This window comes from Dipodomys ordii, unplaced genomic scaffold (genome assembly GCF_000151885.1).
Source record: "Dipodomys ordii isolate 6190 unplaced genomic scaffold, Dord_2.0 Scaffold45, whole genome shotgun sequence".
NCBI classification, from domain to species: domain Eukaryota; kingdom Metazoa; phylum Chordata; class Mammalia; order Rodentia; family Heteromyidae; genus Dipodomys; species Dipodomys ordii.
This window is the reverse complement of record NW_012267261.1, coordinates 919,598-946,079: the sequence shown is the minus strand read 5'-3', so window position 1 is coordinate 946,079 and position 26,482 is coordinate 919,598. Positions and strand designations below refer to the sequence as shown.

At 37.2% G+C, this 26,482-nt stretch overlaps 1 protein-coding gene across 4 annotated transcripts in view; it reads right to left on the bottom strand.

The window, feature by feature from the left end:
- The window catches only part of Lpp (LIM domain containing preferred translocation partner in lipoma), a 694,475-nt gene that overhangs the window by 347,802 nt on the left and 320,191 nt on the right, over positions 1–26,482 (bottom strand). For all 4 annotated transcript variants that reach the window (XM_013019488.1, XM_013019487.1, XM_013019486.1 and 1 more), the window contains one exon: positions 20,271–20,393. In XM_013019488.1, coding sequence (XP_012874942.1) covers positions 20,271–20,393 — 123 coding nt within the window. The remainder of the gene's footprint in view (positions 1–20,270; positions 20,394–26,482) is intronic.

Genomic DNA, 26,482 nt, shown 5'->3' with positions numbered 1-26,482 from the left:
TCTTCTCATTACCATTAGAGTCTTCCTTTATTCAACTGGGTCTAGACACCAGTGCAAAGTAATTATTAGTGAATCTTCAAGTGGACTGCTGATAGAGGCCAGTTAAATATAGGAGAAGCATCAGGTTTTCTGGTGTTTTCATTCACCACTTCCCAGTGGAGTGCATTTATTACAGACTATTCTTATGAGAGTAATGAAAAGTATCAACCTTCTACCCATAGGATGGGATTCTTATTATGGTAATTAATGCATGAACAACATTATGTACTAATCCATGAAGATGCCCAATGACTTCCTGGATAGGTTAGAGGACGGTTTTCCAAGATGACATTTAAGTAGATATACTATAGGAACTGGAAATGTTCAGGCCAGTTGAAAGCTCAGGAGATAGAGAGCTGATGATATGAGATAAGCCTGGAAAGAATGGTAGGTAGTGCATTGCTGCAAATTCGTACCTTCCTTTGCCTTCCTGTTTGCTTTACATAGACAGTGCTGACTCAGTACCAGGAGTCTCAGGAATCAAACTGCACAATTCCCAATATTACTTGTCTGTAATCCTTTTATCAACCTGTGTTCAGTGCAGATATTTCAATGTCAACAACTTTCTATAAACCTTCAAGGAAGGAACCACCAAGTCCTCTATACACTCAGTGTAAAATCATACAAGTCCTATGGTATCGATCTTATTTAATCTTTCATCCCTGATCATAAAGCTGCTGGGCCTGTCCATAAGAGAATTATGGATAACATTCTTATTTGCAAGTGCTTTACACCATGTGCATTGGCCATTTTCAGTAAGTGTCTTGTTTAATGTTTAATCCTTGTGATTGAGTTGTTAGCTCATCTGATCTATGCTAAAAATATAGCTCAGAGATATAAAGTAACCTGCCTTACTTCTCAGAAAATGAACATTACAGAGTCCTTTCCTTAATCTTATATATTTTTCAATACACCACAACAGACTTTTAGTACATCCTATGAACTCTCATCTTGAGAAGTTTGATATAGAAATGCTAACATGGAACAGTTCTGGATGAACAGTGAACTTAGGGCCCTGGAGCATAGCTCTTCTTATCAGCTTTACAGTCTGTTCTTTTCCATCTCTAGTCTATTTCTAGTCCATTTTATTTCATAAATCTCTACATTTTACAATGAGACATTCAGGAAAGACGTGGTGATCATTTAGCTGTGTGTAGTGGAAAGATGTAGTAGTGATTTCATCACTATGGTAAAACACCTGAAAAAAATAACCCAAAAGAAGGAAAGATTTAGCGATGGCATCAATCCATGGTTATCTGCTTTCTTTGGTCAAAGGCACAATGTGATAGAAGGGAGAGGTGGAGGAAAGCTGCTCACCTGGCAGCTAGAAAGTACTTAGCATATAAGAGCAGGTTGTATGGCATTAGGAAGGGAGAGAAGGAAGGGAGAGAAAGACAAGAGAGAGAAAGAGACAGACACACAGAGACAGGAAAAGGAAGATACAGGGAGGACAAGAGAGGGAGAGAGAATAAGAAGAAAAGGAAAGAGAAAGAGAGAATGAGAAGAGCGAGAGAAGGAGAAGGAAAGGGAGAATGAGAAGAGAGAGAGAAGGAGAAGGAAAGGGAGAACAGCAGCCACAGCCTACAGGAAGCTTCCTCCTTCAGAAGGAACCTTATTGTCTCACTGAAATGCACACAAGCAATAAGGCCTGAGGCATAAGAGAGACAATATTCCTAAGTAGAATAGGGTCCCCTGGCACAGATATTCTGATCAGACTTCCTCCAGAAGGTGATGATGTCCAATAGCTGTCATAAACTATAATCATTAAGGCAGGAAAAACGGGTATGAAGCAGCCTATTTACACATGAGGACTTGCGGCTTAGAGAGAGGAACCAACTGAATTACAATCTGTTGTGCTGGGAAGTGATCCTTGCTCTTGCTTCAACTCAATTTTCTTTCTAGTACCAATAACTCCTCCCTCCTTCCCAATAAAGGAAGGGCATTTCAGGTGAAATAATTATTCACTTCATTCATCATAAATATGACTTGCAGAGTATTTTCCTTACATAAAAGGATACTAAGAGAAAACTTCATAACAGATATACATGTGTGTAACCACATCACACATATATTGCTTATAGGCAACAAGTGACTAATGGATAAGCTTCTAATGGTTTACTTTAAAAGCAAGAGGGTACAACAGAAAGCAACTGAGAAAGGAAATGAAAGCATTCTGAATAACAGGTGAGTGGTTTATAATGTATTATTTCTTCAGGAAAAACAGAACAGTCAATATTTACCCTAGCTGAAGGACAGAGAAGTACCTATCATAAAATAGGCTGTGTTTGACATGATATTGTATCTGAGAAGTGGAATGAGAATGGGAAATAATATTTATATATAATTTCATAATTTACAAAGCACTTGAATGCACAGTATATGTATTTACTCATTTTATAAATTCATATAAATTCAGCAGAGGAGATAAGGAAAGCGAGGTTCAGAGAGATGTTAAAATTGACATTCATACTTCTAGGTAAGAATGAGCTGAGATCAGAATTCTAGCTTTCTAAGTCTAAATGTTTAGTCTAAAATTGTAGATACTAACACACTATATAGTCACTGAGAGGTTTGAAAGATCCCCTTCAAATGGCATAAACCTATACGATTTCTGTTACCTATAAAAATAATGATGAATACAAGTTTAAAAAGGCTGTAGGTACAAATCATACCCCTATATATTACAGAAAAATCCAAACTAGTGCCTGGTATCTTCCAACAATGAACGTTAGTGTTTGCTGTTAACTCCAGAACAAGCTTGAGAGCATTAGAAAGAGACAGCTACAACAATGAGAGATAGAAAGAAGGGTTACAATCAAAAAGCAGTTTTGAGGGTTTCTCAGTGACTTGGATACTTCCTAGAAATTGAGCCTTACTTTACAACTACTGAGTCAGATACAAGGTGGAACCCAGTAATAATCATTGATAAACAAGCATTCTAGGTCATTCTTAATAGACAGAACATTTTCCATGCTTTAGTGTCTGGGTAGGTAAGGGACAATACACATAATGTGTGCCAACAGCCAAACATAGTTTTATTAAATTATGATGATGATTCCATAATCTACAAGCTGGATTTTTGTTTTTAAGTGAACTTCATTTACTTAACCAAAAATGGCCCAGAAACAGATGCTGGTGATTCATACATCTGGTCAGATGATAGCCCGAGCCTGGCTCCAGCTCTAGCTTTTGAGTCCAGTATTAGAAAGCTCCACAACCAAAGAGATTGGGGCAAAGCCCAAAGACAGCTAGCTAGATTATATTAGGAAACTGGAAGAATGATGTCCAGCTCAAATGAGAGAGAGAATCTAATTGAGAGGCTTGGAAGTGATATCACAGACTACATTATAAAGCAATATTGTATATAAAAGAAATAATTTCATTTAAAAATAAGCATCCAGCATCCAGTAAGATCAGCCAATGCACACAGTGCTAACAATATGCAAAACATTCCTTTAAGAGTTTTACAATTGGTAAGTTATAATCAACTGCTTAGACTACTATTGTCTTCCTTGCAGACCTAAAAGAGACACTGTAATTAGGTTCATTATAGAGATGAGAAAGCCAAGGCAGACAACATGAACTGACTCATCTTAGATACCATCCAGGAAGTGATAAGGCAAAGAAGTCCTGACCTGAAATCTATTAGTATTCTAATATATTGTGTCTTCAGGAATCTTACACTTAATAGGTTAGTTCCAAATTACCCTGTACACGAGGCATAGTTTTCAATTACCTTGACTAAGATGCACTGGGCAATGTAATTCTTAGATACTTCCCCCTGGTTACATATAAAGACACCCCTCCCCCCTTGACCCTCACCACCCCCCCTCCCCGCCATAACTCTAACTCAATCTTAAACAACATCATCTAGGTGAAGTAACACAAACACAAAAGGAGTGTAAACCAATTTTTTTTAATTTTATACCCAGAAAAATAACAACTCATAGTTATCAAGGGCATGTAAGGTCATCTAATTCTACATACAATTTATAATATGAATATTGAGAGACTAAATACATAACCACTCAATAATTAGACAATTCTACAACCTCTTGGACCCTTAAAACCTGTGAAAGAATTGTATCAAGATTGTAACCAAGTTGCTCCTCTTGTTTAAAGGAATGGCATATTCTCTGAAAGTCTAAGAAAGTAAAGACTCCATCCCCTTGATCCTCATCTGAAACCCTTTTAAAGTGTATACTAAAGTTTGTTTGAGGTTCAAAGGGCCATGCTACGAGGTTACTTGTCAGTAATAACTCTAATAAGTTCCACATCTTTAACAGCTATTCTGGCAAACGGAAAAGCCATAATTGAGGCAGAGTAGTTTTAGGCATAGAAATAGTCAATTTGGGGGCTTGGAACAGAATCAAAGTCTTTTATCTTCCCTTGCAAGTTTTATAGCAGGAACGGAAAAAGTCCAAGAATGAGTTTTCTTAGAGTTCTGGAACCAAGGATGAGAATAGCATGAAATCCTCACTTCATTCACATCAATTCTTCCATTCGTTGCATTATTGCCAAAATTCATTCGATAATGATGATGGTGACAGTAATAATAGTGTTTATGATGTACAAGAGAGTATGTATTCACATATTAAACACATTCTTGTTATACTATGTGGTCTTCATGGCAATTCTAACAAGTGTTATTAACTCAGAGTCCTGAGGTTTAAAGAGTTTAACTCACATGGCAAATGCCAGAATGTCATTTAAAATTCCCCAATGAAGGAAAACTTACCATCTTCTAAAGCAGCTCACACTGAACTCCAATTATTGTTAGAAAAATATTGACTTTATACTGCTGAAGGCCTACCTCAACTTTTAAGTATTACTTTTGGTTCTGCTTTCCATCTTAAAGATGATTCCTTCTACGAAAGGATCTTAGGATCAGGAGGGCAGAATTTTCCCTCTTCCTGTTCAAATAGCATTCTGTAGCTGCTACCTCATTAAGACCTATATATATGCTGTACTATAGTCTTTAGTTAGCACTTGCCTACCACAGACTATGGGCTCCTTAGGGCAGGAGACAGTCCCTAGGTTATCTGTGTATTTGAGACTAACTGCTCTTCATAAAGGTTTTATACTAATGCATTTTCATAGTAGTTAAAAATATTATTCCAATAGTAATAAATTCACCCTAGAAGGGTATATAATTTAGTAGCTCTAAATGGACAAAGACTATCTAATTCTAGAACATTTTCGTCATTCCCCAAAGAAATCTAGGATGCATCAGTAATCACTCCAGTCGTCCTTCCCTCACTACTGTGTTTTTTGGATTTATCTATTTGGATAATAAATTATGTGGCTTTTTCTGTCTGGTTTCTTTCAAGCAGCATAAGGTTTACAAAGGTTTACCCATTAAAAAAAATAACAGGTATTGATGTTTCATTCCTTTTCAATTCTGAATAATATTAAATTTTTATGAATATACTCTTTATTAAACTTAACCAATTGATGTGTATTTAGGTTCCCAGATTTGGCTTTTATAAATAATGTTGCTATGGTACATGTTCTATAACAGGTTTTGGTGTCTATGTCTATTTATTCTCTTGGATAATACAAGGAACAGGATTTTCTGATCACAGTAACTAACCTGAGAACTATATTTTTAGGAGCTTCGACTGGTTCCAAAATACTACATCATTTTACAATCCATCAGACATATATGGCCATTTTAATCTCTCTACCTCAATGCCAGTACATTCTACAATCAAGTTGTTCATATCATCATCACGATCATCACCATCATCACCAGCATCAGTGTTATCACTTAAGTGAATGCAAAAACCACGTCTTGTGGTGGTTTTGATTTGTATTGTGATTCTTAAACCTTTCCTCATCTTTTTCTAAGCTGGAAAAATAAACCTATTTGAATGTCCATCTGAATTTTAGAATAAGCTTGATAAATCCTGTAAAAGAACCAGTTGGAATTTTTATAGGAATACATATTCAAGTCAAGACCGTAATATGTCTTCCACTCAAAAATCACTGAACACAAGACATCTTCCCACATGGTAGGAACTCTATTGAGAAGTTCAATGAATGGGTGAATAAGGTAGTTAGTGAATAAAACACAGAATCATTGGAACTCGAAAGCACACAATTAATGGCCACCAACATAAATTCCATTTTGTTACTTAGCAAGTCATTCTTTAAAAGTTACTTCAACAGACACACTTGGCCATTTTCATTGTATTTTCTTTTTAAATTTTTTAAAAAATTTTATTTTATTCTAAAGGAGACATACAGAGGGTTACAGTTATATAATTAGGGTAATGAGTACATTTCTTTTTGAACAGGGTTTACCCCACCCTCATTTTCTCCTATTTTCTCTCCTACAAACTGTCTTTCTCCCCAACCCCTACAAGTTGTAAAGCTCATTTCCAACATACTGTCTACTGAGCATTGGTTCACCTTTGTCCCATTGTGTCTGTGATATCCCTTCTCTTCTTCAAATCAGATAAACTTACATACAAGACAAAGGGTACCAAAATGAGAAACAGTGACCACAGGAATAAACCAGAGGAGAAGAAAAAAAAAGTCAAAAGAAATAACTGCAACCAGTATGCTAAAAAAAAAGAAAGAAAAAAAAAGAAAAACAAAACAACAACAGCAAAAAAAAACCCCTTCTAGTTTCCACATTGTGAAGATCACTTTGATTAACATCATTTTATATGGTCATATATATATAGCTATTGGGCTATCTTCCCATTCATAAAGAAATGGAAAGACCAGGAAAAAATCATATTAAGTGAAGTAAGCCAGACCCAAAGGAACATAGGCTCCATAGTTTCCTACCTCATATTTTCAAAAATCAGTTCTCTTATTTCTGCCTCTTTTGTCCAACTGATATTGATTATTAGTGAAAGACTGTATGATGGCCAGGCTCTACAAAAGCCTGGGCACTGGTGGCTCACAATTGTCATCTAACTCTTATGGAGGCTGAGTCATGAAGGATTTAAAAGCCAGACTGTGCAGAAGAATCTGTGACTCTGGGGCATTTACCCAAATGATCACAAACAAGACCATACTAAAGCTACCAACACAACTACGTTTATTGCAGCATTATTTACCATAGCTAAGATATGGAACCAACCCAGATGCCCCTCAATAGATGAATGGATCAAGAAAATGTGGTATATATACACAATGGAATTCTATGCCTCCATCAGAAATAATGACATTGCCCCATTTGTTAGGAAATGGAAAGATTTGAAAAAATTATATTAAGTGAAATAAGCCAGGCCCAAAGAAATACAAGTCCCATGGTTTCCATTAGTTGCAATAACTAGTACATGTCTGAGACAAGCAGAAACGGTCAGATAAGTTGATGTTAGGGGAAATGAACCCCATGATAAGGACTCAAATGGTTTTTATTTCTTGCTATTGTTTCTAACATATTTATATGATATTTCTTTTTTGTTTTGTATGTCCCTCCCCCATGGTATAACCCATGTTTTCATTGTATTTAATGTTGGTACAATTTGGAGAGGGGAAGGAAAAAAATCAATTGTTTAAATAGGGATACAGGTGGACCCATTGCAACAATGAGATGTACAAATCATTATGTCAAAAAATGAACTTTACAACTTTGTTGTGGCGGGGGTGGTGGTGGGGTGGTGGGGAAGGGATGGTAAGGGGAAACAAAGGAGGAGGCAATGGTGCTTGATAAGAAATGTACTCGTTACCTTGCCCATGTAATTGTAACCCCTCTGTATGGTATTTTCACAATAATTAAAAAATGAAAAGAATCTGTGACTATCACCAAAACAAAAGCCACAGTGGATGCATGGCTTATGTGTTACAGCACTAACCAAGCAAGCTCAAGAAGCCTGAGACCCTGGAGTTCAAACCCCACTATGAGCAAGAAGAAAATAATATGAAGAAACAATACGTTAACACATGCCTAACATAGCTACTTAGGAGGCTGAGATTATGAGCATCTGGGTTTGGAATCAGCCACGCAAAAGGTTAATGAGAACACACTCCCCTCCCCTTTCTCAAACTATAAGCCACACATGGTGGTTTACACCTGTAATTCTAGCTACATAGGAAGTATAAATAAGTGTATTATAATCTAAGGCTGGTGTAACCAAAAAACAACTTTGTGCTTATAACTAAAAAAAGTAATCCACAAAGGGCGTGGTATATGGCTCAAAAGGTAGAGTACCTGCCTAGCAAGCACAAGGATTTCAACTCCTGCTATTGCCCAAAAAAAAAGAAAAGAAAAAGAGAGACAGACAGACAGAGAGAGAGAGATGTTACTTGGGAACATATGATTAAGCACAGTTGCAAATAGATAAACCTGATTCTTCAATTCCCCTAACCTCCTGTAAGATCTGAACTATAAGTGACAGTGAAACAGTCACTTATAGTCACTGTAAACCAAGTTAAACATCGAATGTTAGCTATGTTGGGCCAACTGATGAGAAAAGAAGCTCAAAAATTAGTGTTACATAAAATATTAAATCATCTAGGACACTGACAAGAAAAATGGCTTCCTGGTTTTGATTGTCTTGTAGTAATCACGTTTCACATAAACTAGTATCTTGGGAAATAAAGCATCAGTATAGGCAGTGTAATAGAGGTGAGATTTTGGCTAAGAATGTTACCATCCTGGCAGCATTTAAGAAATAAATGGTCAGTATCCTCATAAGCAGTAAAAGAAATCTGAATGAGATCACAATACTTTACAAACGTTGAAATACAGCTCAATACATCTGACTATGGTCTCTTCAACTTCTTTAAAACACATTTCTTCAAAGAATCAAAACATTCTGCACTTTAACAAACTTTATGTTTGCTAATTTGTTATCAAAATATATGACTTCAATGTCCCAACTGTTTATCATCAACATATACTGAGCATTAATGCAGCATTCAGTGCTCTCCTTTAACTACAAAAAAAACCCTAAAGTTCAAGATTCTAAAGATTTCTCAGTCATGTAAATGTATATACTGTTCATTTCTATTTAAAAAACATGACTTAGATCTAGGCAATTAACTCATTTTGAAATGTCTTATAATTGCATGTATTTATCACATTTCAAATACTGGGTCAGGAGGTATCACACACACAAAAAATAGGAACTAAAGAAGGATAGGTATCTTAGAGACTTCCTTGGAACCAATACAAAGGAAACATGATAATTCTGTAGGTGGTTTGTTTCTGAAAAGAAAGAACATGTCAGTTCATCAACCAGTTAACTTTTTGCCTCCAAGAATATCATCATGTTGATCAGTGTCTAAGAGATATTAACATAATAGTACTATTTAGGGGATATAGAAAAAATACATGATGATTATTTCTTACGTCATACCAGTTAGACAAGGGGTATCACAATTAGTTATAACCAGTGATGAAATTTTTTCTCAACAAAGCACAATGCCTAAATGGCAATATAGGGGTAAAGGAAATTTACCAAGTGACTTCCACCTCAGATGTATTTATTTATGGCTAGTGCAAATCAATGTGCATCATAGGAAACTTAGAAAGCATATGTAACCTTGTCATGCACTAACTTCCTGTCAATTCCAGACTGAATTTCTAGCATATTTGTAGGGTACAGATGTTGAGATTCGATGACAACTTCAACTTATTTATTCAGAAAACATAAATCTGTATGCTTCTTTTGTGCCAATAAACAAATGATAATATTGCCTTAGGGACTTCTGAATCTGGTATTTATTGGTGTTTAAATGTATGAGTCTTTACAGTTTATATTGTCTCTAAGTTATATGCTGTAAGGCAAAACTGTTTAGGTATTTTACTTTACATTTGAGTACATTATGGCTCAGAATCTCAGAACACACCTCAAAGCCATTCTATGGTCCTGACCCTCATGATAATGTAACATACACATATTTGTGTGTGTGCTCAGAAGTGAAAGCAGAAAGATAAATTACAAGATATACAATGGCTCTTCTGCACTTACATATAAGAACTGTAACTAAACTATAATGTACTTCTACATTAACAGCAACGCATGCCTGGTTTGTCTCTTTTCTTTCTTTCTTTCTTTCTTTTTTGTCGGTCATGGGGCTTGAACTTTGGGCCTGGGTGCTATCCCTCAGCTCTTCAGCTCAAGGCAAGTGCTCTACCACTTGAGCCACAGCACCACTTCTGGTTTTATGAGTGGCTGATTGGAGACAAGAGTCTCATGGACTTTTCCTGCCCGAGCTGGCTTTGAACCTCCATCCTCGGATCTCAGCCTCCCAAGTAGCTAGGATTATAGGCATGAGCCACCGACGCCCGGCCTGTCTCTTTTATTTCAATCTCATTCCAGTTTCTGGTTCCATAAGGAAACAAATATATTCAACTAATGAATCGTATTAGACTGAAGCTCATATCTATAATTAATTTATCCACTAAAAGACCAAGTTTGGTTTTTCCTACCAATTTTTCCACAGTGTGAAAAGAAGTTTAGTATTTAAACTTCCATGTAATAGTTTGTCAGAAAGGTCAACCACTTACTCAAAGCTGAAATGGTGAAATGCAGGATTGATTATGAAACTCTTCTAACCTTCTGTCTAGAGACCATCATTATCATAATTGTACTTTAATTTTTGCTATAAACCAAATATAGAAATGGGTGTCAAAAAGGATACAACAGTGACTATAGACTATCAGAGATAGAGTGTTTTTCTTAGACATAAGACTATAGTTGAATCTAATCATCTTGAGTAGAGGACATAGCTGAACTTGTATTGTGTTTCTTATTGTTTTTCAAATTAAAAAAAAAAAAGGAAAGAAAAGGATCATGGGGTTTCCAAGCAAGAGTACTACCAAAATAGATATTTAAACAGTGGGAGAGGAAGACAGAAATAAGGAAACCAGCCCTGACAAGAACACTCTTTAATTTTGTAAATGTGATGTGTGCTTCTGCATGGACATAGGGCTAATTATTTCCACTAAGATGCTGTTATAAAATAGAAACACTCAAGAGGCAGCTTTGTGCGTTTCTTTTTAAACCAATGCCTGGGATGAGTGATTCAGTGTAATGGAACACAATCATCTCTGAGCCAAGGACTCATGAAGGTCTTAGCAAACAAATCACAGTAAAAGGCTACTTCTGGGATCCCGGTAAGGTACCACAGCAAGTACCTGCCTCCAGGCTTCAGCACAATCAACAATGCATGGCACTCTTCTTCAGTTCCCTATTAGGGACTTTTATATACTCAGGTATATACTCAGGGAACATTCAAATTGGGACAAGTCAAGACAAGAAGATGGTGTTTAAACTCGGGGCTCTGTGCTTGCTACCATTTGAATCAAAACTCCACCACTCTATTTTATTTTTCAGATAGGGTTATTTTTCACATGGAGTTTCATGCTCTTTGCCAGGGAATAGCCTTTGACCAGAATCCTCATTCAGTCTAGGTTACAGGACCAAATCACTCATTGTGCCTGACCTTGGCCTGCAGTTCTCTAGAGCTTTACCTTCTGAATAGCTGAGAGGAATGTATCACCAATCCCAGCTGAAATGGATATTTCTTGTGTACAAATTTTGTAGTAGGTATAATGCCAGGAAGATTTTTTAAAGATAAATTTCCAACCTTTGATTGCTATATTTCATATCATTGAAAATAAAGTCTAGGGATAGGGCTAGTTTGTAGGTCCTGTGTTCAATCCCCAGTACCAGAAACAACAAGGGGAAGAGAGAGAAAAGAAACAGCAAAAAGAGGAGAAGGGGAAGCAGGAGAAGAAGAAGGAATGGAAGAGTGAGAAGAAGAGGAAGAAGAGAAACAGAAAGAGAAAGAGGAGGAGGGGAGGAAAGGGAAAATAAAATCTAAACGCAATTATGCTGATCACATATGACAGAAACATCATCCTTTTTAAATGAAAAAAAGTCATATAAATGCGATTGCATGCAATCCGAAAATTAATGGCTCCCATTAAATCCACAGCATGTAGCTCTGAGTCAGCTAAGCATGCTTTTGCTCCCACCTTAAAGTTGTTTAATGTCCAGGTCCCCTGACAGACTCATTCAAAACATGGACATTGTAAAGAAAGAGAACCTTTTTTTTTTTTTTTGGTTTACATTGCAATAGGCATTTTGCTCATTTTCTCTTACTGTATTACATTTATGATCTTCCACATGAGATTTCTATAGTTTTTACTTTTACCATAGCTCTCAAAGTCAGCACCAATAAGCAGACAACACAGATATATAGATAAATTAATCTACCAACACATCATAGTACCGGAGAATACAGTCAGAGGAAGGTGTCCCTATCCATACCTATCCATCGTATTCTCTTTCTCAACAGTCAGTGCTCCATTTCTCTCATTTATCGAGATACCTGGCCTCCAAACTGCAAAGTCTATTGTCCACAGGGACAATCTGTCCCCTCCCACAGTATTAGCCTGTTGCAAATTTCATCTCCCAGGACCCTCCATGTTTGGGTTGTACAGAATAACATAAAATATTAAAAATTTAATTACTAATTAATCTCCCCTGCAGTTGCTCATGGCTTTTGCAAGCTAGAACATGGAGCACAAGAGAATAGAAGATCCTCAGGCCCACATTATTCTACTATGATTACACAGCATCCAAGCCCTAGGGCCACATGAATTCCTAATAAAAAGCCTTCAGTATAATACATACTCCCATGAAATAATTTCTAAGGTTGCCTCATACTTCCTTAGGCTGGCTCTATGATAGGAACCCAATGAAAGGAACCCAATGTGAGAGCTCTGGAATTCCCATGAAAACTGTGTCCCATGATCACACCATACCTAGTGTTTAGATTCCATACAGGTAGAGAAAACACAATCCTTTGTATGTGTTTTAAATGATCACTTCCAAGAATAAACATCCTTGAGAAAGGATGGGTTCAACCTTCAAAGAACCACATCTTTAAAGCAAACTCTAAAGCTTGATGATGGTGGTTTGTACCTACAATCCTAGCCTCTGGAGGCTAGAATCTGAGGAATAAAGTTCGAAGGTAGCCTGGGCCAATTAAGTCCACAGACTCTAATTTCCAATTCATCACTAAGAATAATGAATAACAATAATAACAGAAATAAGAGTTGTGGCTCCAATGATAGAACACCAGCCTGAAGCAAAAAAAAGCCAAGAGAGAGTGCAAAGCCTTGAGTTCAAGACCCAATATCAGGACACACACACACACACACACACGCACATACACATACACACACACACACACACACACATACACATACACACACACACACACACACACACACACACACACACACACACCTGAAAGGAGGGGAGAGATGGAAGAAAGGAAGGAGGAAGGGAGAAAAGAAAAAGAAAAGAGACTCTAAACATGTGCTAAGAAAATGAAGTGCAAGGATTGCAGGATTCTTCTATGAGCCAACATGTTATTCTTGTAATCCCAAAGCAATATTGTCTCTCTGAAAAAGGGGAATGGATTGCAGTTTCCAACCTTGTTTTGGAAATAGTTATTACAAAGACTCTCAGACTGGTGATGTACCAGTCCATGTACCAGTCCATGTCAATGGAAATCTTTCTAGAGAGGCAACCCAGAGAACTGAGAAGTCAATGTTTTTAAGTAAGTTTATAAAACCTACCAAACTATGTCTCATAGTTTGAACTGTGTCCAAAATCTCTTTGAATATTTTCATATTAGTTGAAAGGGGAAACCTCACTGTTTTTCGTTCTACTACCTACAGAAGCCTTCATTTTTTTTTGACAACAAAAGTTTGGGCTTTGTCTATAAATCAGTTAATTTTCTGTCATCAGGTGAATGGCCTATAGCTCAATTCAATTTGAATACTATGTACCTAGAGTTACTGTAGTCTCATGCACACTGCTTATAGGCTCATACTCTGTACATCCCCCGCCAGGCACAAACTTCACAGATCAGTTTCAAGGAGTAGGCTAACAGGTCACCCATATTTCTCTCTACTTAGCTGCAAATTGGGTATACTAGCAAAATTATCCAGTTTGATCATTTGCAAGAATGCCTCCTGGAAATGAAGGGATCAACTGTTTGCACTCCCTGTGTGTGTTATAAAGGCTATGGTAATGAATACAGGTGAACAGGTTCATGAAGAGCTAAGTGCAGCAGGTCCCAAAGGATAGAAGATTCTATTTAGGTTAGATTGAGATAAGACCCCTCTTGGCACACAAATATATATTCGTTTATCCCCTAGGATCCCCCCCCTCTCCCCTTTTTAAGAATTTTTTAAACTATCTTTAGCAAGAGGGAATGATTTATTATTACTTCACTATCTGGGGTCTCCCCATACTCAGAAGGGGCGGAGGGGCGGGGAGGGTGTGAAGCTATAAATTATTATACTCATGGCTTAGTTTTTGTGCTGATAAGCCAAAGCATACCAACTATCATTCCATTATTTTGAATGTCTTCTGCCACTCAGGAAATTGTTTGAATGAAGGGGGATGGGAGAAGAATGTGGTGAGAGTTCATTGTATATACCATAGAATTGAGAAACAGAAGGGAAGGAGTGGGTCCAAAGGGGATGAAAATGTTGAAGTGGGGATACAGATCATGATATATCGAGGTCATAATCTGCTTTGTTAAGTGGCAAAAAAATGCAATGCATAACCTTAAATTAAGATAACTAAGGAACGGGGTGGCCTGGGAATGTTAAGAGGGGTGATAATGATCAAGATACACTGCATTCATAAACTGCTTCAGTGAATGGCAACTCCTTTGTACTTAATGATAATAAAAATACTCTCAAAAAAGAACAAAAGAAATAAAAACATCTCTAGGTCTAAAATCACATTTAAAAACAATTAAATAATATTGAAAGAAAATATGTTCTCTTGCCCTTATCAATGAGCAAATTACAAGGATTTTTAAGAATACTCTGTTAGGCAGAAATGGGAGACAGGGATCGAAACACAGGAGAGTATATCACTGGTCCAAACAAGGATAGTGAAATCCCACTTGATCTTCTTAAAATCATTTTGGTTGAAAAATTACTAAATTCTTAGTTACAAAATGTTAAGAAAACAGACGTGCAATGAGTGATGTTTCAATATACACTAATCCATAGTGTCAGAAATTTTTTATTGGCCCTTTTGTGCTACACCTAATCCTTTTATTTTTATTCCAAGGCATATTTTTTAAAAAGTACCATAAAAGAGAGATAAGTGAGGAAAAAAAAACAAATGGTACTGCTGAGGGGGAGGAAAACTTACTAAATGTATCAGTATGTCATGATTCAGATAATTTTTTTAAGGTAACATTCACTTGCTTCTAACTGAGCCTTCATTTGAAATGCAGTAGCCTTCCCTTCTCTGGGCAAACATTTTCTATCTGTAATGCCAGAATACAGCTGCAAGAGGTGGGTGGCTCACTGAAGCTCTTATGTTCTGTCTATGAGCATCTTAGATCTATACCTGAATTCACAACCACCCTTGAATTTTCACATCTGTCCTTCTAAAACTATTGCCTGATATATGCATTCTTACATGCTTAGGCATTTTAATTTCAACTATTAAGGTATTCGAATTGACTAACTCCATGCAGCATCATGAACTATATTCTTCCATCTCAAGTAAACTTTACTGAAAGTGTTACCACCCAAAACAACTTCAGCCAGAGATACTGCTGGTGTCCACTCTACAATTTTCCTCCTTGCTATAAGGGCCTTTGAGAAGCAAAAGGGTTACTAGGTACTAGTTACGTTTGACTTTGCTCTCTGCCATTGCCCTTGTGACCCACATACTAACTTATTTTCCAGACATGTCAATACCTTTGCAGCATGCCTGTGTTTCCTCATCCCTGTTATCTCCTATCTTGAATCCAACATCTATTGCAAACACATACAGCAAAGTGAATCTAAATGCTTTGATCTGCTCTATGAAGTGCTCCCTGACACAGGAGGAAACTAAACATAATGTTGAAACTTCTGCTGTTATTTCTTTTATTCTGTGAACCATTTGAACACGTATAACCTTCTTCTGTGTAATTCTGATGATTTTGTTCATCTCTCATTATAAGATTAGGAATTACTCCAGGATAAGGATATTTTAAAACTAACCTCTGTATTTCCGACCTACTCCAGAGTAGAATCTCAGTATATGTTAGCTGAATGAATAAAAATAAATAAATAAATAAACTCTGGGGAAATAAGTCATATGGCCCAAATAAAAATGTGAATTAATATGAGGTCAGAAATAGTACTGGGAAATTAGAGACTGGAAGACATTTCTTTGAAAAAAAGCAGGCAAGCTAGTTTTCTATGGCTCATGCCTCTAATTCTCAGGAGTCTAAGACATAGAGGATTGTAGTTCAAGGTCAACCCAAGCAGAAAAGTCTGCCAGATTCTGTCTTCAATCAACCAGCAAAATAATGCACTAGAGGTGTGGCTCAAGTGTTAGAGTGCCAGCTGTGAGTAAAGAAAGCTCAGTGAGGTCTTCAAGTGGAATTAAATCTTCTGTATTTGTGCATGCACATCCCCCCGCCCCCCTCCCCCACACCCACACACTCAACAACACATACAAAGCAGGGGAATACTTCAACAGTCTATTTTCACAAGTTCAGACATTTTTCAGATTTGTTATGCTCCCTGGAACCTCTCTGGTACAAATGTTACGCATATATATTATTTTTCCCCACATCCATGAGTTAAAGCAACCTTACAAAGGTGATTCATAGGCCAACTGGGGAAACACAGGACATATGCTTGACTAATGAGAAATCATAGACCTCCTAGCCTACTTTAGGTAATCAAGTGAATCACCAGGTTTTGAAATTGAAATTTGCTTTGCACAAAACTGGAAACATCAAAGTTGAGCATTAGTAGTCTACATTTCTAGGATTTTTCAAGTACATTTTAATTACAACACAACATAGTTTACTGCATGCATCACCTTCTTGGCACATATTTTTAATATTTGGTATGTGATTATTGTTCTCACAGCATATAATTATATTAACCAATAAACACTAACGCATCTAATTCAGTTCCACTAGAGTGAGGATAATTCAGAAGGGTGAGCTGTATCTACTAATTAACTCTTGCTTTCCTAAACTAGGATAATTTAAAGGAATAGAATGGATCGTCCTTTTTATTCTGACTAAAACGAGCACATTAGAAATAGATTTAACTATAATGATGAATTTATTTTACCCCAGGGTGATCATAATTATTTTTTATACCTTTGGAATGTTTTCTCTTTTGTAGTAATGGAACATTGTCATTCATATGACAAATGTCCATGGTAAAACATTAGAAAAGTAAATCAGATTGGCATCCCTAATCTGGTTTCAGCACTGAAACAAAGAAAACATCTGAGGGGCTAGGAAGGTGGCTCAGTGGTAGAGCGCTTGCCTTGCATGCATGAGGCCCTAGGTTCGATTCCTCAGCATCACATAAGAAAAAAGAAAAAAGCCGGAAGTGGCCCTGTGGCTCAATGGTAGAGCTCTAGCCTTGAGCAGAAGAGCTGAGGGACAGCGACCAGGCTCAGAGTTCAGGCCCCACAACCAGACTCCCCCCACCCCCAGCCCAAAAAAAAAAAGAAAAAAAAGTAAACATCTGAATTCAAAGTCCAGTCAAACTGACATAACAGTCTCGTGGTCAAAGACAAGCCTTAAGATTCCAGTCCATGAAAAATAAAAAGCACACATTTTACTTTTAGGGTTGTGATATCTCTAGGCTGCTCAAATGTGAATATATGTAGAAGTGCATCATAGCAGCACATCTTACTGCTATGCAAGTACCAGTGATGATGAGTCCACGAACACAGGAAGAACACTCAACAATAACGTTGATGTTGAATAAACCCATTAAACAGAGTGAGTTAGGAGAGGCATGTGCAGACATAGCCTTAAAAAATGAAGGCTACATTAAGTGAAAACCTTACAGCATTATCTTCTGCCATATATATTAGGTAGTAAGCCTTTATGAAAGAAAAATAAATAAATAAAATAGGAAAAGTCCGGGTTTAGTGAAACACACATGTAATCTTAGCAGGATTGTGACTATACAGCAAGTTCTATGTCTTAATATATGTCTTAGTCCCAGGGCAGAGTCAGGGGCCTTGCTGTCCTAACAAATTAATCTAAAGGTGTTTGATTGGAAGGAATTATAAAACTGACAGACATCAGATAGTGAAGAAAGAATTCTACTTGAAGAGTAGTTCTTGAACTTGAGCAAATCCTGCATCTTTGAAAAATAGGCTTTGTTTCTTAAGTTTCTATGCAGAATGAATTTGAACTTTCCTCTCCTTGAGAATGTTCAAAAACTCTCCATTACCTACAAAAGAGAGACTGTCATCCAAACTTGTCCACATTTGTTAGTAGGAAACCATCCATTCCCATAGTCACTCCTTGATCATTTTCCTTTGTGTCTTCAGATGCTTCTAGTTCTCTTGTAGTTCTCTGAACCATCCACTGTTCTACCCAAGTCCCAGGCTTTTCCTGAATCTCTATTATTTTTATTTTTATTTTTTTTTGTCGGACCTGGGTGCTTTTGAATTTTGGGCCTGGGTGCTTTCCCTCAGCAATTCAGCTCAAGGCTAACACTGTACCACTTGAGCCCAGCACCACTTCTGGTTTTCTGGTGGTTAATTGGAGATAAGAGTCTCATGGACTTTTCCTGCCCAGCTGGCTTTGAACTGAGTTACTCAGATCTCAGCCTCCTGAGTAGCTAGAATTACAGAAGTGAGCCACTGGCACCTGGTACCACTCCCCATTTTTGTGACAATTCCATCCACCCTTCTCATTGCGTTTATAAGTCTTCTCACAAGAATTTTTCAATTGACAATAAAAAAAGAATTTTTTGATTCTCCGACTGTGAAGAATATATTATACATATTCCTTATGCTTTGGCCCAATCAGCCATAGATTAGATTTTACACCCTGGATGATATTGGAAGACGATCCCGAGTCCTGTAAGTATCTTGTCAGTCATCTTTCAGTTCTCTGCAAAAACTCTATGCCTGCTACATATTAGCAACTCAGAGCATGTATACTGGAACAAAGTACATTTTTACTGTTTAACCAAGAGCAGAAAGATAGCTAAGGGAGAACTAATCTCTAGTATTTTTTACAAGGTACATAGCAAAGCAGCCTATCCCATATATGTATCGTACAGGAAACAAAGGTATGTCTAAACCGGAAAATACTACAACCCATGTACAGCTTAGTAGTGGAGTGGAATGACTGAAAACAGAGAAGCAACACTGCTATTTAATTTATAAAAGGCACTACTGTTAATAAAGCAGCAGCTGCTCAAAAACTTGAGTAGTATTCTGAGCAACAAGTGCAATGTCACCTAGTCAAGCAGACATCACTTAAAACAATGATGAAAGTACATGTCCAGTCATTTGCATCTAAAGCTCTGATGGCTGTCTCCTAAGGATGCAGAAACTGAAACAGATTTGCCAGAAAGATAAGGGATAATGACTTGTAGTGGACTATCGGCTACTGACATGCTATTTGCTAAGCTCCCAAGTAAACCAAAACATTGAGAAGACAACTGTTAAACTTGCACCATTTGCACTTAGAAAGAAACCAGAATAATTGCTGTCACTTAATTCTGTTGAATTTGGGAAGAAATTGCCACATATGAACTTCTGGTGCAAGGGTAAATGATTCACAGTGTTCATAAAAAAACAAACTAACACTAAATGTAGTCATTCTCTTCAATGTAGGAATACCACTGTTAAAGGAGTCTCAGAAAGGGAAATAGCTTTAAAGAAAAAAATACATCACTAACTGCCTTTTAAAATTACTCATAGCAACATTGATCAAGATATATTTTACTCATAAATTGATGTGTTGAATTAAAACCCCTTTGTACAGCTACTCAAAGATGATAAAAATTAAACAGATATATACAAATATATACATAAAATGACATCAACAAGATGAAAACCACTTAATACACAACACAAAAGATATAATTATGCTAAGTCATATTTGTGGGGTGCATATTATGTAACTAAATATCCAAAAAGAACTAAGCTTTTAATACCAGTGTGTGTGTGTGTGTGTGTGTGTGTGTGTGTGTGTGTGTGTGTGTGTGGATAACAATATTATATCATTAAGGAAAATACTGATAAAAATTGATATCAGAAGTTTTTACCAGTTAAATAGAGCATACTGGCTGAAACTAAGGAAAAAGAGTTTAGACCACTGACTCTAAGATCAAGATCAAGGAGTGAAAGAGCTCTGAGAAGCAGCTTGATCATTCCAGTGGAGTGCAGCATCTGTTGTGGCCATTTGTGGCTGACCACCTGGACAGAATGTGTAGCACTAACCTGTTGGGGGCGAGGTTTGTAGGGGGAGCTGCATTCCAGGTCAGCTAAGATACTGGTCAAGGAGTCAATCTCAGCATCCAAACTAGAGCGTCTCTCCTCCAGGGTCTTGCCTCCTGGATTTCCCTGCAAAAACAATACAGATTAGATTTCCAGGGAGGTGGGGTAGGGGAGTGGATAATGCAAGCCTGCAATCCTAGCTGCTCAGAAGGGAAGATCTTAGGCTAACAGTTGGAGGCTAGCCAAGGTAAAAAAAAAAGTCCCTGCGACTCATATCTCCAATTAACCACCAAAAAGCCCAAAATGGCCCAAAGTGCATTCATGGATCAAGTGGTAGAGCACCAGACTTGAGTTAAAAAGCTAAGAGGCAGTAACCAGGCCTTGATTACATGTCCAGTACTAGAATGCATCCACAAGTGTGCATGCACGGACATACATACACACATACATACACACACACACACACACATTAAAAACAATTTCCACTAATAGCATTGAGAGTTCCACTTTATCATGTAATAGTGTGGTCTATTCCATGATTTCCTGGAGATAATTTAAGTTTTAATTAAAATTCAATCATTTGACAGATAAAAAATATGAAGTGCTTTTTCTTAGGTCATATATTAATTTAAGCAGTTGATGAACTTACAATAAAAGAAATAAATGTCCTCATTCCTGCACTTAGCCTGATGGCGAGAACTGGGGAAGATATCACAGGCCCTTTGCATTTAGAAGCCACTGCATGAAGTGATGATATTTTATTGGAGCAAGAACAATCAAGAAAGGGAAATTAGGATTGTAGAATAAAAATAAATTGGCATTTGAAGTCATGAAAGTCTGAAAATCTGAAGTCAATGGTATGTACACGCCAGAGACAAATGTCATGCCCAAGCAATACTGTAAACTATCAACCAAAAAGAGACCAGTCAGGGCTCTGGCCATGGGCTACTGAGGAAACAGGCACAGTAAATGCTGATGATAAAGTTAGGGACCTTTGGATTTCATATTTCAATAACCTCTATTTTCTAAACTTGGAATTAATATATTGCCAGTGGGCATTTCTAGGAATTGTTAGAATGTTTGGGAAAAACAAGCCTAAAGTCCAAATAGGGATACATATAAAATGAGGTAACAGGGTAAGGTAAAAATAATCCCTACACTGATGATGCCATAATTAATTATCTATGTGCTATTCAAAAGTCTCTTAAGACCCCAACGAGAAACCAAGTCCCAGCTGGAATGAAATAATGGATAATTACTATTCGATAATCAAATCCACTGAATTTGTCTCAGGAAGACAGCTATAGAATAGTGTCTAGTGTCTGCAAACATTTATCTTACTCTAACAAGATAAACACCAGTAGTAATAACAAAAATATCATTAGTATATTATTGCCATAAGCTAGTATTAAGTCTCACAAACTCTGAAGTAAATTTGTGCTTGGTGTGAATATGGGGCATCAGGTATGATGCATTCATGAGCATTGCCTGTTGAGATCACCAGTTCTCTTTTTTCCAAGTATTTTACTTACTCAGCCACCTTCTTGGACTCTTGAAACTTACTTAAATCTCTGGGTTAAAGCATCTTAATGGAATCTGGCACATTGGTTAATCTCTTGTGAAATCAGTCAGCGTGAGATAATACTTCCTGGACATTACCTATGTTTGATACATTGATAACATCAGACATCATCTCTGAAATTGAGGACCAGTCCACTTGGAGCCAAATCTAGATTGCTATTTGGCCTCTCTAGGCAATTTGGTATCCTTGTTTGAAAGCTTTTTTAAAAAACATGGATACTTTTATCACCTTAAGTACAGCAGCTTTCACCTGATTTTCTCACTCTAGATATATTGTTGTGGACCCTCTCTGCCATGCTATGCCCTCATCCTGTTGTATCTACCATCCCATTGATGTGCATTACCACCTAAGTATTATATTGCATGAGAATCTGTCTGAGTATGTCTGGTCTCCACCCTTGGATAACATAAATTTTGTGAGAGCAAAGACCTTGTCTGTTCTGCTCCTCATGGATTCCCCAGAAGCTTGCACAAGGCCTGATCTAAATAAGGACCTGATACTCTCAGGCCTTCCCTAGGCGTGTGTGTGTGTGTGTGTGTGTGTGTGTGTGTGTGTGTGTGTGTATGTATGTGTGTGTGTGAATAAAATAACACAGAATGGCTTTGCCACAGACTCAGACAGCAATCTTTTTCTTATCAACATCCTCTGAGTAAAAGAAGCTCAAGGTACAACTAGAATAAGTGAGTGCTTTCATAAATGGTTTTAACATGGAAGCCCAAAGGGTTCCCTACGAATGTCCACACATCTATTAGGTTAGGTAGCACAAACTTCAGGACTGTGTTGGTGAAACTGAAGTGTTTTCCTCAATTTCCTTGCATCAGCCTAAAATGGAACACTATTTGTATTTCTCTGACTCCAAATTTCCAGTGTGACTAAACTGTTAGGCTGTGGGTCTCTGTCATACTATTGAATGTTAGGTGGTAATCATTCCATAATAGGAGATTTCACTTTCATCCCAAAGGGCACTAATACAATAAATTGAAGCTAGAAGGGGAAAGTTCCTTGCAACATGTAAAATGCATGTGATTACTTTGAGGAATGAGACTTGGCCTCATGTGAAAAAGCATGACACTATTGTTGTGGAAGGCAACTGAGAATAATGTGAACTTGATTTTCTTGTGTGTAGACATAAAATATGACCATCAATATGAATTTAATACTCATGGACAGCACAGTATTTCTGGCAATGATGATGAAATGCAAACTCACTAAATTCTTCCCTGGGCCATAGTTTCTTCATCTGTAAAATGAAGAGAACATCATCTCCCCTACACCTACACTAGAGTGCTGTTCCAAGATTCAGATAAGAAAATGGATGGGAAAATACTTTGTAAATCGTATAAGGTTATAATTATGGTGATTTTCATAAATAGCATTAATTATACCAACCAGTAACTATAAATTAATAGGAATAATATAGCTATTGTTAATTATTCTTCTCCTTGAGGTAAGCATCATTCATTAAGTGTTCCCTGAGGGTATCGGCAAAGAGAGGGTATATAATCAGGTCTGCAACATCAGTACTTTACTATAGCTGAAAGTACACCAACTGCCCATGCCCTAAGTCACTGAGATAGCTAACCGCAGAGACGCCAAAGTCACAGAATTACCCTGAGCTATACAATAAAACAAGTAATTATGATGCAAAAACAGCCCAAGCTTGTAAGATTTCACCTGGTTCCCAGCCTCCTTATTCCCTTTCCCTCTAAATTGGGATGCTTCCACCCTATCAGTTATTTAGATTAGAATGATGCAATTTAAACACATTCTCACCTAATGATAGAGGATTTTCCACAACCCCCCCCCCCGCTACCTTACCTGACCTGATAATTTTGCTTCTACATTTTAATCACCATTATGAATAAGAATAGGATGCTTTCTCGTTTCTCTTTTCTTTTTGAAATAGCTGAAATCCTTCCCAAATTCCTACTACATACCCTCCATGCCCTCTCAGTGCCTTTACATTTATGAACTATCATCCTCTAGCCAGCCAAGGGATTCCTACAGATTTACCAAAATCACTATCACTGGGTATGAGGGTTAAATGACACACAGGAAGCCAAATAACAATTCAGAATAGTCTTCTGCCTCTTTGTCTAATGTTTGTTCCAGATAACACATGAACTCTAATAAAGTAGTCATTGTGGTAGTAACAATTCCACACTCTTCAGCCCTAACTACAAAGATTCCATGATCTAAGTGAGGACTGAATCAAAAACAACACCTAGGACAAATCTTGTATGCAGGTTGTTTATTTTGGGAAATCAATGCCAAGAAGTAGCACTCAGAGAGAACAGAACAAGTTAGGTAGAAGAGAAAAAGAAGTCAATCCAAAGGTTCTACTCTAAGCACATCAGCAATGTGGGCAACTAAGGCTCAACCACCTTGGAGCCCCCTGAAAAGTCTTCTAAAACATTCCTCAGATTCTCTTACTTAAGAGATAGAAAAGAATATTTAATCTTTGACTAGTTTCCTACTGCCTTAAACTTGCCCATGTTTGATCCTAAAGGTAGAATGGTGGCAAAGAAAGCTCAGGACTGAAAGTGATTGCAATGCATTTCAGCTGAACATAGGTCATGTGTGTGAAGAGATGGCTGCTGTAGCAATGGCTGACACATAAAAATGAAAGAAGAGGAGAGCTCAGATGCAAAATTTGCTTAATGCATTACGGGTTCATATCTAAAATCCATAGCTACTTGTCCTTACTCCCTGAGTCTCCCAGCTCAGAATTGATAAGTAGTCATTTGCAAGGCTTATGGATGAGCTTTGTTTAGAGTATTTTCTCTTGCTTGCCCTACTGTACTGTGGAGTGAGCACTTAATGGTGTGTAAACAAAGCAACAGAAATGTAAACTATGACTTACTATAGAAACACCTTTTATTTTCCTTCTCTCAATATTGGTACTGACATGTCTGTAGTAACATCAAAGCCTATGAGAACAGATTTGAAATTAGTTGCTCTTCTGCCTGCCATTCAAAAAAAAAAAAAAGAAACGAAGTGGTCAAGGTGAGAAGAAAGATGTGGTCAAGGAAAGAGGAAGGGTCTGACAAAGAACAGCTGAGATATATACACAGTAAGGAACTCAGGGAGTAGAGAGTGAATGATGGTCAGCAGCCCCACCTCGGTAGTGAGATGTAAGTCTATGGAACATCACAGAAACAAGATTTTTAAGTCTATGCTTAACTGCCTAAAGGATACATGAGATTTGGTGGAATAAGATACTTGAAACCATTTTCTGTGATTTTTGATGTTCCACTCTGCTAGACAGGGTGTGAAAGTGATCTTAAAAAATAGCTGGAAGAACATCTGAGTCCCTATATTCTTCTCACTCAGTGCAAGATTCAATGTTCTGTTTGCTTTCTCCACTTTCCAGTACACTAGGGACATGTCTAGGTGGGATGAATGCTGAGGCCATGGACTAGAGGGCAAGACAGTGAACATGTGAATCTGCTAGGCCAAGAGGCTGAAGATTCCCTGCAGCCAGCAGCAGAGCCCATTAAACAAAAAATGGCAGCTTCTGGAATGACTACAGTGGTTGTTCTTTGGAAGTTTGTATTCCTCCTCTGTGACTGGTACTGGAGATTGAGCCTTCAAGAGAATGTTATTCACTAAAAAGCCAATTAAATAAAATTGGCCGAGATATCCATTGAAATAGGAGCACGGATCACAGGAAACATGAAACCATTGCACCAATGAGATGTACAAGTCATTATGTCGAAAATGAACTTTACAACTTTGGTGGGGGAGAGGAGGATTGGGTGAGGGGGTGGGGGGAGGATGGGAAGGGGAAACAAAGGAGGAAGATACATCTTGATAAGAAATGTACTCATTATCTTGCCCATGTAATTGTAAGCCCTCTGTACAGTATTTTCACAATAAAAAAGGACAAAAAGGGGGAAAAAGAAACATGAAAAAAACAATATGACACTTCCAAATGCCCACCATTTTTCTTGAATTGAATCAAATATATTGAAATGACTGAAATTCCAAAAATATTTAATGATAAAATACGTTAAAGAAGATTAGAACTAACAGCTGTGTAAAGGAAGTTAATCCAAGACCTGGATATTAACAATCTGGATGAGATATTCAACAAGGATACTGAGATGCTGAAAAAATAACTAACAGAAGGTTTAGGGGAGAAAACTCAATAAATGAAATTATTTTTTAAAAAAAGAGTAGAAAGCATCATCATAAGAATAGATCAATAAAAAGAAAGACTGAGAGACCAAAGAAACAGCCAAGGAAATATAAAGACAAATAAATGTACAAAGATGTGTAACTATAATTCTTTAAAACTCTAGGACAAAATAAAAAGACCACATCTAAGATACCATGAAGTAGATTAAAGGACTGAGATACAATTTAAAACATAGAAAACCTATTCATAAAATTATACCAGAAATGTTCCTAAGTCTCAGGAAAGATGTGGATATCTAAATATAAAAGGTATACAGAACTCCAAATATATACGACCAGATAAGATCTTCTCTATATTACATAATAGACAAAATGCTGAGTACAATTCAAAGGAAGACTATTGTAACCTTCAAAAAAACAATACAAAGTTACTTACAGAGGCAAGCCCATGACAATCAGGAGTCTGAACAGAAATTTTAAAAACCAGAAATGC